The sequence below is a fragment of the Aptenodytes patagonicus genome, chromosome 1 (assembly GCF_965638725.1).
Source record: "Aptenodytes patagonicus chromosome 1, bAptPat1.pri.cur, whole genome shotgun sequence".
NCBI lineage: Eukaryota > Metazoa > Chordata > Aves > Sphenisciformes > Spheniscidae > Aptenodytes > Aptenodytes patagonicus.
Window position 1 is genome coordinate 88,183,362 of NC_134949.1, and position 12,941 is coordinate 88,196,302.

Here is a 12,941-nt window from a genome sequence, read left to right on the forward strand (position 1 = left end):
TTTCAGATGGTGATCACTTTTATTGATGTAAGGTGGTACACAAACAGATCAGTTTCTATCAGCCTCTCCACCTCCCCCAGGCTCGGGGAGAAGTTGGAGGAGTGGGGGAGACAAGGGAACAGAACTGGCCTCTCACTGCAGGATGCAGAGCTAAGCGGTGGTGAAGAAGGGCAGGGGCTCCAACAAAGGAGAATCCTGCTTCCCTAGACAGCAGGGGGGGCTCTGTGTGCTCGGCTCACTCCTTGGATGCCATGTGGACCATCAAGTCCACAACACGGTTGCTGTATCCATACTCGTTATCATACCTGGGGACAGAAACAGAAGTGCTGTCAGGATTGACCTGTTTCTTGCATCCCCTTCCTCTATTATTCCTGCTCCTCTGCCCCATCCCACACAACTGAACCAGGCAGCTTCCCATCCACTTCCAGTAAAGAAAGTAGGAAGCATCCCATATACTCTCCAAATAAGGGAAGGAGAAGGCTATAGTCATTTCAGGTAAGAAGCAATCTCACTCCAGAGAGACATTGTTTTAATATGTTGGAGCCACCCAACTCAGCAGGGGTCTACGTATAACCCTGCACTGCCAACCTGGCAGTGATGAACAGGACAGAAGTCTAACTTGTCTGCCAGCCCCTACCCCACAGTCTCCCCCACCACCCCCCAGGCTGTGCCTACCAGGAAACCAGCTTGACGAAATGGTCGTTCAGTGCAATGCCAGCACCCGCATCAAAGGTGGAGGAATGGCTGTCACCATTGAAGTCACAGGAGACAACCTGGAACAGAGAGGGAATTTTAACACATACAGTTACCCACAGCCTGAACCAGAAGTGCTCAAATCAGGATCCCAGCAAGGCTTCTCCCATCAGAAAAATGACTCGAGCACCAATAACCACAGGCTAAGAGATTAGGAGTTACTTACCTGGTCCTCTGTATACGCCAGGATGCCCTTCAGGGGCCCATCAGCAGCAGCCTTCACTACCCTCTTAATGTCATCATACTTGGCCTGAGAAGAGAGACACATTTAAGATGGTCAGATGCCAACTCACAAAATGTCTGCCGGGGGGGGGAGGGGAGAGAGACACATGGGAGCACCATAGCAGCAGTCATGCATGGCAGGTTTTATTTTCACCAAGATCAAATCTTCGTAGGAAAGAGATGAATGCAGAGGGCAATTCCAGGTAAAAGAAGTTTACAGGAAGCAGGGGCAGGTCTGGACGTTGTTAGGGCCTTGCCCACACCACTTACTGGTTTTTCCAGACGGCAGGTCAGGTCCACAACAGAGACATTGGGGGTTGGCACACGGAAAGCCATTCCAGTAAGTTTCCTGTGAGAGACATGAGTCAGCAGGGAACAGCACCTGGCACCCCTCTGCCAGCCCTCCATTCTGCTAAAGACAGGTCAGAGCCGGCCAGACACCAGCTGCCACCTCCTGACACCCAAGGAGGGACAGCACTCACCCATTGAGCTCAGGGATGACTTTTCCCACAGCCTTAGCAGCCCCAGTAGATGCTGGGATGATGTTCTGGGCAGCACCTCTGCCATCCCTCCACAGCTTCCCAGAGGGCCCATCCACTGTCTTCTGCGTGGCTGTGATGGCATGGACAGTGGTCTGGGGGATGACAGCACAGCAGTAAGAACACAGCCGATACTTTTTCTGGAGAGTATCCCAGGCACCTCCTCCCCATCCCAGGGGACACAGGGAGTACAGATGCTTTTCCTCTCACATAAGGGGACCTGGGGATGGGGCGCCCTCCTGAGCAGCAAGCTCCAGACCTACCATAAGACCCTCCACGATGCCAAAGTTGTCATGGATGACCTTGGCCAAGGGCGCCAGGCAGTTAGTAGTGCAAGAGGCATTGCTGGAGAAAAGAGAGGAAGGCTCATCAGCCAGAGGCAACACATCTACAGACATGAGATGAGACCCCATGCAGCTGGTGAGAGCTCCAGGCCAGATAGCATCTTCCTCTCTCCTTACCTGACGATTTTCAGAGACTTGTCATACTTGTCATGGTTGACACCCATCACAAACATGGGAGCATCAGCTGAGGGGGCAGAGATGATAACACGCTTAGCGCCACCCTTCAGGTGAGCCTGGAAAAAGAGAGAAGGAGGTTAGATGACCCAGAATCCCTCCAACAGCTCACTTCTTCAGACAACCTTTTCTCCCTCCCAGCCCCACCTCTTCCCCATCTTGAGCAACTCTGTACACGGTGATGCACCCCGCAGGCAGGAGCAGCAGTATCCCTTCTCCCGTGTGCCACTGTGGCATACTCACCCCGGCCTTATCCATGGTGGTGAAGACACCGGTGGACTCCACAACATATTCAGCACCAGCATCTCCCCACTTGATGTTGCTGGGGTCACGCCTGAGGAAGGACAGAACTGTAAGAGCTGCTGCGCAAGACACCTGCTTTCATCCTCCAGAGGGGTGAGGGAGAGAGATACTTACTCCTGGAAAATGGTGATAGGATTCCCATTAATCACGAGTTTCCCATTCTCAGCCTTGACAGTGCCCCGGAAGTGACCATGAGTAGAGTCATATTTGAACATGTAAACCTAGCAAGGAGAGATGAGGGAAAGTCAGGCACCCCAGCTGCCATCTCCCCAACCCTTGCTCTGCCTACACCACAGTCTCAGCTCCCCATCTCCTCAGTGACCTTGTCCAACTGCTGCGCTGTATTTGGCTCTGCCCAACCTCCCAGCCCGGTGCCTCTACCCCACACCTGGTTTTCCTGGGAAGCTGCTAGAACAGAGCCAGAGGAGACCTACTCAGAAAGGCCCGAAGGGGGCACTGCAAGGCAACTCACCATGTAGTTCAGATCAATGAAGGGATCGTTGATGGCCACCACTTGGACTTTGCCAGAGAGGATGGCAGCCCGGGTGACCAGGCGGCCGATGCGGCCAAATCTGAGGAGAGACAGACATAGATGAGAAGGAGCAACAGGGAACCTGCTGGGCTGGGCACAGCCTGCTGCCTTCCCTTGAGAGCATCCACTGCTCCCTGCCTGGTGGGGCAGGAGGGAGCCCAGCAGCCGCGTCCAAAGGCCGAGGCACCTCGGTTAAAGATTAAGAGCAACCCCCGCATCAGAAAGGTCAAGCGCTAAATTTACTGAGGGCCCTGGGGATCTGGTTACTCCTCAGCCCGGCGGGAGAAGGTCACGTCCCCCAGGCCGCCACCGACACACAATCCAGCAGGCAACCTTTCAGTGGGGGGCCGCAGCCCACCGGTGGGGTGCGGGGACCCCCGGGGGGGGCTGGGGCAGGCGGGAAGCAGCGGTGCTTCCGGGGTGAGTCACCCCGAATCTGCAGGGGGAAGTGACTCAGCAGCCCGCCCTGCCCCAGCCCCTCAGCCCGGCACGAGGGGCGATGGTGGAGCAGGACCGGCAGGGCACACACACCCCCAAAATCCCCCCGCGCCCTTGAGGCGACCTTGCCCCCCTTCCCTCACCCCCCCCGCCCCACCGGGCGCCTCCCGATGCCGCAGCCCGGCCCCCGGCACTCACCCGTTGACTCCGACTTTCACCATCTTCGCCTCTTCGGGATGTTCCTGCGGGCAAAAACCGCCGGTGAGACGCCCGAAGCGTAGATGAAGGGGTCGAGGAACCGGCCACCGCCCCCGGCAGCCGCGCCTCGCCTGCCCGCACGCCCGCCCCGAGCACCGCTAACGTCTCGCCCACCGCCGGAGGAGGAAGGGAAGGGATACACACGCTCCGGACCCGCCCCCCGACCGATTCCCCCCCCCGCCCCACGACGCCTACCCGCCCCCCCCTCAGGCGGTCTGCCCCCCCCCCCCCCAACGCCTCACCGCCACCGCACCCCTCCCTCCCCCGCCCCGCCTCCATCTTGCGGCGCGGCGCACCGCTCCGCACCGCCTTTGTGCCCGCAGGCCCCGCCGCCACGCGGCCCCGCTCCGCCGGGGGGCTGCCGCCCGCCGCCCCCCCCCCCCCCCAGCCCTCCCCCGCGGCGCTGGCCCCTAGGTGGGTGAGTTTCCCCCCCCACACACACCGCCTCCCTCTTCTCCTGCGTATCACCTCCTCCGTTCCGTTCCCTCCCCTCCCCCCGCCACCGCTCCCCCCGCCACCGCCCGTTACCTGCTGCCTGTAAGCCGCCCCGGCGCGCAGTGAGAAGGTGGCGCAACGCCGCTCCGCCGCCCTTTATACCCGCGGAGGGGAAGGGCTGGGGCCCGCCCCGCCGGGCCGGCGCCGAATGGGAGCGAGGGGGCCGGGCCGGGCTACGTGCGCCCGCGCTGCGGGTGCGGCTGCCTCGGTACCCCCCCGCTCCCCCCCCTCGCCCCCGTAAGACAGGCCCCGCGCCGGGAGGGGGAGGGGTCCGCAACGCTCCCCACGGGGCGGGGGGTGCGCGCTGCGCCTTCCCTCCGAGCCACCCCTGGGCGGGGGGGGGCTGGTGGTGATAGCGGTGGTGAGAGATGCCCCGGTGCCGGAGGAAGCCGGCTCTTCGCCCTAGGGCGGGGAGGTGTCCCCAGGGCGGGGAAGGGCGGCTGGGCCCCCGTCTGGGGAGGCGGGAAGGGCCCCCGGTGATGGCCAGAGAGGGGCTGCCTTCTCGGGGCTCGTTGCCGCCAGCGCCCCGGGGAATGGCGTGCACTGCTTTCACCTGGTAACAAAGGAGAGACACACACATACACCCCCCGGCTGCAGCCTGCTCCCCCAGCATGGCGGCAAGGGCAAAGGGGCTGCAGAGATGCTGGGGACACCCCGAGGGAGCAGCGGGTCCCCAAACGTCTCCCATTCCCCCCAGCACTGGGAGGCAGCAGGTGCTGGCTGGGAGCTCTGTCACCCCCATGCTGGGGACCCCCCTGCCTGTCTTTGGCTCCCCGGGTGGGTTTAGCCAGGCGTGCTCTGGATGGGGCCGCCGGCCCGGCTGCCTCCCCGGCAGGCCACGCGCCGCAGCGTGAGCACCATCTTAATGAGGCACTGCGGCACTGCTGCTACCCGTGGGACGTGACGGCGGAAATCCTGCCCGCCCGCCGGCCTGCGTCCGCCGCCTCGGCCCGCCTTCGCGGGCCGCCTGCGAGGGGGGAGTGCTCCCTGCATGGCTGCCGCCGCTGCCCAACCTGCCGCCCCCCATGCCGGGGTCCCTCTCTGAGCTGTGCCAAGCTGCATCCCCCCGGCTTGGTGCAGGGCTTTGCACAGCCCAGGCGCTGCAGGACAAACCCGTGTTAGATGCGAGGCCCAGAGCATGCCGGAAAGCCTCCGTCCCTTGGGGAGGGGGTCTGGGAGGAAAATGTGGGAACGGTGGGGATGCAGATCCGTGCTGGCAGGGGGTGTTGGGAGCAGGCCTGCCCCTCTGGCTGCTCGGCTGAGCCGGGCTCCAGCTGGGCTCTGAGGATGAGGAGGGAGGAGTGGGCTGGGGGACGCAGGTACCGGGGCGGGGGGCAGAGAGGGTCACGCAGCTCCAACGTAACCCAACTCCCCTTATACGGCTGCTATTCCCAGTGCTGCCGAGGGGCTGGCAGCTAAGTTTAGCCCCGGCCGAGGTTACGACCTTTTCTTAAAGGCCAGGGGACGACGGCCCGCGTGGTACAGCGGCAGGGCTGGAGGGGTGCGAGCCCGTGCCGGGGTTTGTGGCGCCCCGGCCGCAGCCCGCCGAGAGGCCGGGGGGGCTCTCGGGGGCAGCTTCTGCACAAACAGGAGGCCCCTGTGTTTGCTCGGTAAACACCGCAGCGCCGGGCGCTCTGCGCCGGGGGGCAGAGTGCGGCTGGGATGAGCCAACGCGGCCCTCCTGCCCCCGCGCCTGGCCCGCGGTCGATATCTCACCCGCTGCGCCTCCCCCCCCCCCCCCCCCCCCGCCGCCGCGGCGGCCGCGGCAGCGCCGCGCTGCAACCGCGCGTGCCGCCCGGCCCACCCGGAATGGCGGCGGGCACCCAACATGGCCTCGTGCGTGGGGGCCGGGGGGCGGCGGGCTCTGCCGCCATCTCCTGGCCTGCCCCCGCTGCCAGCCCCTCGCCCCCGCACGGTGCCACGGCCTCTCGCGGAGGCGCTGCCGCCGAGCTCGGACGCGGCGATTAGTACAGCTCTGTTTAATTAGCAAGAGAGTCCTCAAGCACGGAGAGGAGGGAGGGGGCTGCCGGCGGAGCAGGGGTCCTGCGGCCGAGGGGCAGCCGTGGAGCCAGGCAGCTCCTCCTCGTACCGCCGCGCCGCTTCCCCGCCGCCACCGCTCTCCTTCGGGGCAGGAGCTTCACGGTTTCAGCCGCCGGCGTGTCGTGCTGGTTCCCAAGCCGGTCCTGCGGGCGTCTGCATCTCCTCTGGCTGTGGAGAAGCAGGGCCGGTGAGCCGCCCAGTGGCGTGCTGCCTGCCTGCTCTTGTGCCCCGGCCGGGCCCCAGCACAACCCCAGTAGCACGGGTGGTCCCGCGTCCCAGCCTTCACCCTGGCTGCAGGGTGAAGCCCACAGCCTGCCCCACTGCCCTCATCCCCTCGCTCCTGGTCCTCCCTGCCATCCGTGCTCTCAAGTCTCCCCTTACTTCTTCCCTGACCGCTTGTTTGAGGCCTCACTGCTGGCCCTCTCACCTCGGAGTCCCTCCAAGGCTAACAGCCCAAACCACTGAAGGTCCCGATCCGGTCCAGTTTCAGCCCAAAGCAGCCCCTGGGCATGGCCTTCCAGGCCCAATCTCCAGGCAGTGCCCACTTGCGACTGGCGAGGGTCTTGCGCCAGAGAGAGGGACGGGCAGCTCTAGCCCCAGATGGGAGGAAGGGGAGGGTGGAGGAGAGCAACTGAGGGCCAAAGCTGGACCCCTCCTTTGTGTCCTCTTCTGCCAGTGTGGACTCAGGCTCCAGGGGCAGCAGCTGGGAAAGGAGCATCTGGGATAAACAGAGAGGTGAGGGGGGTGAGAGTGGAGTTGTCTGTGCTTCTGGCGATAAGCCTTGTACCCCTTTGTACCCCACTGCCCACACCTTCCCTAGGGCTCGGGCAGGACATAAAATGGTGCCTGCACACAGGCACTGTGCCTGCGACATTGCATCCAGACACAGGGAAGGGCCAGACGAGCAGCTCCTGCAGTCTGAAATGATTTTGCTGTCCAAAAGAGCAAGCAGGCAGCTGCTGTGAGCCTCTGCCTGAGTGCAGATTGCCCTGCTCTTGTCAAACTGTCCCCCTCCGTACTGGGAAGGTAATTGAGGTTTCAGTCCTTGCTCCTTTTGCTGGTGCTGAGCACCTCCATGTGCTCAGGCTGTTGTGCGGCATTTCTTTTTTTCCAGAGGGCTGGTGGGGAGGATGGACCTGCCCCAAATACCTGCTGCTAAAGATGAGGGGGAGGCAGGAGCAGAGCAGGTGTGAGGAAGGGGGGCTCCCCATCTGCTGGGAAACCTCTAGGTTATCTGTGCAGGCAGGCACGTGCTGATCGTACACCCCCAGCGCTGCCGGCAGCCTCCGGCTGTAGGGAGACAAGGGTTGGGAGGTGCATTGGGCACAGCGGAGGCATGGCATGGCTGCCCAGGGAAGCAGCCTGCGGTAGCCGTTCCATATCTGTCCCTCACGTGGGTGCTGAGCTAAGGCTGAAGATGCCTTTGTGCAGCTCTTTTCGGTCGTGAGTTAATTGAAGCGGACACGGGCATCTTCAGCGAGGAGTGAAAGCGGTGAGTCACAGCAGGATCAGTCTTGTGATTTTAGTTCACGTCCTAACTACTTCCCTGGAGCTTTCCCAGGGTGACGTGAAGGCAAGGTGTTGGGGCTCAGGTTAGGGTTTGGGTAAGAGGGAGCTGGGTAGATTTGAAAGCCAGAACATTATTGCTGTAATTGCTGAGGGTAAGAGATTTACCCAAGTGAAGAAGCCCTTAGCTGGCATCCTGACAGGGGCTCTTGGCCTTAAAGAGGGACTACTGGGGGGTAGTACTGAGCTTAGGAGTGAAAATCCTGACCTAAGAGGATGAGCCTTCCCTCTGAAACGTCAGAACCAGGACACTGAACATGATGAGGGACACGACTGTAATTTCTGGTGGCTGCTGACACAGGGCGGAGTTAGACAGGACTAGTCTCTTTACCGTTAAAAGCCTCTGCAGGCAACGTGGGGAGTCCCACAGGCAGCCTGCCCCAGACCAGAGAGCACTATAAGGCTTTTGTCTGTCTGCTCCCTTGTAGTGCTGGTGCTCCATAGGAGTTGGGTTATAAAGATACAGTCACCCTAGAGCTGAGGCTGTGGGACTGAAGGGGAGGGAGCAGTGAGAATAGACAGCAGCCTCCAGTAGCTGGAATTTGGGCCCCCCACTTATTCCAGGTTCAAACGCGACCTCCCCAGATTGCCCCTGCTACTCCTGAAACCTCCCTCAGCTCTCTCCCTGTCCCTCCTACCTGTAGCCTCTGTCCTGGTAAGGACACAGTCTGAACGCTGGCAGAGAGCAGAACTAAGAGGAGGAAAAGCGAGCAAGGCCACGACTGGAGCCTCGGCATCTTCTTCTTATCCCAGGGCTTGTGGGAGGCAAGGCAGGACCTGCAGCATCTGTGTCCGATGCAGTCCGTAGCCCCTCTTTGCCTTTATAGCTTTGGTTCTGGCAGGCGCCGGGCCCCCAGCTCTCTTGCTGAACTACCCCCCGGAGCTCCTTAACCTTTCAGCCCTTTTGTCCAGGGTGATATATTTCAGGGTGAGCTCAGCAAGACCCCTTCCCCTAAAGAAAAAGGACACAAAGGTGTTTACTGAGTGTCTGGGAAGACAAATGTGAGTTGAGCTGCTGCTGGCCAGGACCTGGAGGTATCTGTCAGGGTCAGGAACGGGGTGACACTTTGAAACACGTCCCAAAGGAGGATCTTGAAGGCTGCATTGTACAGCGATATGGAACATACTCCTCGTAGGCAAAGTGCTGTTAATGCTATTTCTCTAATCAGCGTGAGCATGAACTAGCGGTAGTTGCGCTGCTGGCTGCACGGAGCTGACACAAATTCAGCTCTGTGACAATACAGGCTCTCGTTTTTAATATTTACATCTTGGTGAGCTGGTTGGCCTGGGAATGAAGAGCTCTTGCTGCAGAGGCTGTGTGAATTCCAGCACTAACTCTACGAGATTTGTAGCGGTGACAGGAGTGTGGGTCTAGTACTAGCGGGCATATAACTTGCAGTCTGGTTGTCCTGAGTCACTCAACATACACCATCTGGAGGGCTGGGCTGAGTTTCCAGAGGAACCAGCACAGAAAAGAGCCCACCGAGGCTCAGCTTGCACTTTCTCAAGCTCAGGCGCACAATGGAAGTGGGACGGCAAGGAGCAGATTCCTACCTCCTAAATCTTCTGGCCATTAGTTCCCCCCCCCTTTGTTTGCCTCTCCCATTTTACTGTAGTTTCTCACCAGCTGAACAAGGCAATGAGGTCACTGTTTGGAGACCAGGGTGCAGAAGTCAGCCTGGGTGTGAAGGCAGAAACTAATCAGGAAAGTTTGTCGGGGAAGAGGAATGGGGTGACTGTACCCCCATACAGGATTAGTAGTGGGTGTGCTGGGTGGATTTAATAACACCTTAAACTTCCCTTTCTTCAGTATTGTTGCACAAAGCAATTGGGTCAAAACTTGACAGGCTGTGTTCTGCTGCCTGCTTTTGCTTACTTTTTTTTAAGGAAAGAAGAAAATTAGAAAAAAAAAGTCTCTTGCAGAGGTAACAAAAGTCACAGTTCAGATACTTGCCCTGTCTTTCTTTCCCTCCTTCCCTCCTTTCCTTCCCAGCATTTTGCACTTGCAGATTTGTGTGTCCTTTTCTTTCCTGCCCAAAGAGCCAGAAAGTTTTGTGGACGGTTTTGCACCCGGTCCATGAAAAGTGAGTGTGGGGCTTCAGTCTGGAGCACTGACGCTGGAAGCAGGAGAGACTTTGCACAGATGGGGGCATCCAAGCATGTTAGCTCCACCTGATACCCACGACCCGTGGGTGGTGCTGGTTCCAGAGCAGTGCTCTGGTGATCCTGTCTGGCAGTCCACTGTCACCCCTTCACCTGGGCCAGCTATCCAGGGCGTGCCAGCAAATGGAGGGGCTCCCTGGGCCCCTGGCTAACGGCCTCGACTGACACATTTCATGGGGAACAGGATTACTTTCGTACCAGCCTTTTAAACCACAAAGCACAGGTGACTGCTGGAGAGTCATGGGGTGTGCTGTTTGCATGGTCATTCAGACGGGGTGCCTGTGCACAAATGGAGCACAGGATGTGTGCGTGCAGCCAGCCCCTCCGTGTGCTGGATGCGGTAGGGTATGGAGCTTTGCAGTGTGAAAGTTTCAGAGGGGCGGGAAAGAGAGGAAGGAGGATGGGAAGCGAACACGTGTTCATCCCACATGCAAGATGTCTCAGAGGATGTTGTTCTGTACTTTCTAGTCACATTCAACCATCCAGAAGCAGCTGAGTCGGTCTGCTAGAGTATTCATGCTCCCAGCAAGACAGCCGCAGGCAGATGAATCTCATGTTGAACACACCGGTTCCAGGAGTCAACTCTTTCCTGAGTGAAAGGTAAGTGCAAAAGCAACAATGCTTTTGTTTTTGATACAAAATGTAGCGGTGGTTTGATCTGGCATCCCTTGAATGTGGTGGCCCCCATACTGCAAGAAGAATGCCAGAAATGTGTTTTGCAACTTCTCTGAATTCCAGCCCACTTGGCAGACTGAGCCCTGCAGGGATGGACAAGTGACGGGTCCCCTCCTTGGATCCAGCAAAAGCTGGGGCTAGCAGGAGGGAAGGAGTCATCACTGTCCCAATACCAAGCAAGAAACTTTGGGGACTGTAGAAAATTTGCAAATTTTCTTGCAAATTCTTGCAAATTCGCAAATCCAGTGAAGCCTGGATAAATTGCAGGTGATTAATGACTCAGGTGCCATGAAGTTGCAGCTGCTCTGCGTCCCAGTTCCTTGCTGAGACCACAGTAGGACAGAATAGTTGCTCTGACATGTCCTGGCAATGACTGTGAAGTGAAAAGGCTTTGGCAGACAATGAGTCCCCGATTGCCCCAGTTTTCTCAGACTCAAATAGGTTATTGTCCTTCTTTCCTCTCTGATGCTAACAAGTTTCCTCTGTAAAAACCCTTTCCCCTCTGATGCTGGGGCACTGATTCTAGAGCTTGCAAGACCACCAGAAAAGTGGTCTCCTGCTGAACTACAATCAGTCTTTTCCAAACAGTTCCTTATAAAGGGAAGGAGCAGGGCAACTGGAGAGTGGGAGGACTAGGAACTGGGTGAAGTACCCTGGGGGAACACCCTCTGGCCCATGGTGATGGAAAGGGCTGATGGTTGCTGCAGGCTCTAGAAGCAAGGATGATATTCACGTTGCTCCCCTAGTACCACGTGTAGGAGTCTGGAGCCTACTGTGGTCAGGAGTCCCTCAGAGAATGGAAACTCTGCTGATCTTGGCACTGAGTAATCCCACTCCCTCAGAAGTGAGGGAGTGGAATTACTCCTTCAGTAGCAATTCCTGGTCATCATGGCAGCTACCGGAATAGCTGCTTGCGAGGAATGGAAGGGCAGCAACTGGCTGCTTAAGGCAGCAGCCACAGTGCAGGTGTTCAAACTCCTCTTGGTTTTTGCTTCATCTTTCTGCAGGACTTCCTTTGTCCATGACACAGGATTGCTAAATCCTCCAATGCCAGGAGAGGCCACTGAGGAAGGGGGGACACTCCACCTAAACAGCCTGCAGAAAGGGACCAACATGAGCTCCCGCTCACTGACCTTCCACTCTCACTTGACCAGGCAGTGCTGTGCCCAGGGAAGAGCAAAAGACAGACTGCAAAGCAGTGAAGGAGCCACCATGTCAGTCCAGTCATTGACGGCCAAACCCTCCTTCCGGCGGCTGGGCGGCTCTCCTGAAGGAAAAAGTTTAACCACTTGTAGCGGAAAAGCATGGCCTGAAGGTAAGCCAATACTTAGACAGTTTTATGGCCACCTTGTTTCCTCCATCCACCCATTCCTATCTCTCCCGCTGCAGTATTGTCAACATATGATCTCATATATACGCAAGATGTACTGCACAGACTGGTAAAGCCTTGAGCCTGGGTAGAAATCCATATATGCTGTTCTTTTTCTTTCATTCCCATTTGTGAGTGACATACCCTGTAGGTGGTGGTGGGGGAATCACATACAGCACGCATGACTGTGTGTCGTATTTACTGCTAATGCCGTAGCTGCTGCCTCTGTCTCTTGGAGCCTTCACTGAATATTTTATCAGGGAGGATGGGCAAGAGGGACAATCTTGCTGTAGCTTTCTGATCTTTGTATTTCATGCAATTGTCCTGTTCTTACCAGGGTGCTCTGGATTTGGGGGGGTTATATTGGTATCTGGCTATTACACTAGTGGTGGCAAGGGGGCAGATCTTTCCAGTGAGTCATGGGACTTGAGGGTGCTGTTTGGTCCACATGTCCCAGCCCAGTAAATACACCTGTCATCCCATCACGCCCTCGTCTACTTGTTTCTACAAGCTTCTAGCATGTTTATGTCCATTCAGGTATTGGCATTAAAAAAACGTATTCCCAGGCCAACATAAAGCTATGCAATTTCTAATGTGGTTTTTTTTGGTTTTTTTTTTTGTTTGTTTTTTTTTTTTTTTTTTTTAATAGGGATCAAAATAAGCTACAGTAGTCTTTTATCACTACTTACGCAGCCAGGCCAGAGAACTGAGCAGCAGGCTCTACTTGCTGGCAAACCAAGGGTGACCACAACGACTGTAGGAACTTGGTAGATCCTCAGAGACAGAGAATGGAAGATCTGCAGGAACCTGCTGATAGGACCACCCTTCCGATTCCTGCCCAGCTAGTCACTAGTCTGCTTTCTAGGCAACTCACAGGTAGAAGGAAATAATTCTGTACTAATAGCTCTGGGACAAATGCCAATTTGCCTGCAAGACAGGAGGTTAAAGGTTTATGTGATTAACACAAATTCAAATTTAGGGCACTTCACGTTCACATGGCCGTCCAAGGAGTGCCAGGACTGACCTGAACACTGATGTGGCATTCCTGGAAGGAAAGAGCTTAAGCGTCA

General features: G+C 57.7%; 2 protein-coding genes across 2 annotated transcripts; both read right to left on the minus strand.

Annotated features, from left to right (window-relative positions):
- Window positions 1-4,151, minus strand: GAPDH (glyceraldehyde-3-phosphate dehydrogenase). The gene is made up of 12 exons (XM_076347790.1): window positions 4,092-4,151; window positions 3,504-3,547; window positions 2,808-2,907; window positions 2,450-2,556; window positions 2,276-2,366; window positions 1,976-2,091; window positions 1,778-1,859; window positions 1,458-1,609; window positions 1,246-1,324; window positions 920-1,003; window positions 676-773; window positions 1-305 (listed from the first exon to the last, which is right to left on the minus strand). Exons 2-12 carry the CDS (start codon window positions 3,524-3,526, stop codon window positions 236-238), a joined length of 1,002 nt encoding a protein of 333 aa, XP_076203905.1. The 5' UTR covers window positions 3,527-3,547; window positions 4,092-4,151; the 3' UTR covers window positions 1-235.
- A 1,877-nt stretch (window positions 4,152-6,028) lies between these two features.
- Window positions 6,029-8,401, minus strand: LOC143164870 (C-type natriuretic peptide 2-like). Its single transcript, XM_076347900.1, has 3 exons — window positions 8,303-8,401; window positions 6,526-6,816; window positions 6,029-6,266 (listed from the first exon to the last, which is right to left on the minus strand). The coding sequence occupies exons 1-2, from the start codon at window positions 8,399-8,401 to the stop codon at window positions 6,544-6,546; spliced, it is 372 nt and encodes a 123-aa protein (XP_076204015.1). The 3' UTR covers window positions 6,029-6,266; window positions 6,526-6,543.
- Window positions 8,402-12,941: the final 4,540 nt, after the last annotated feature.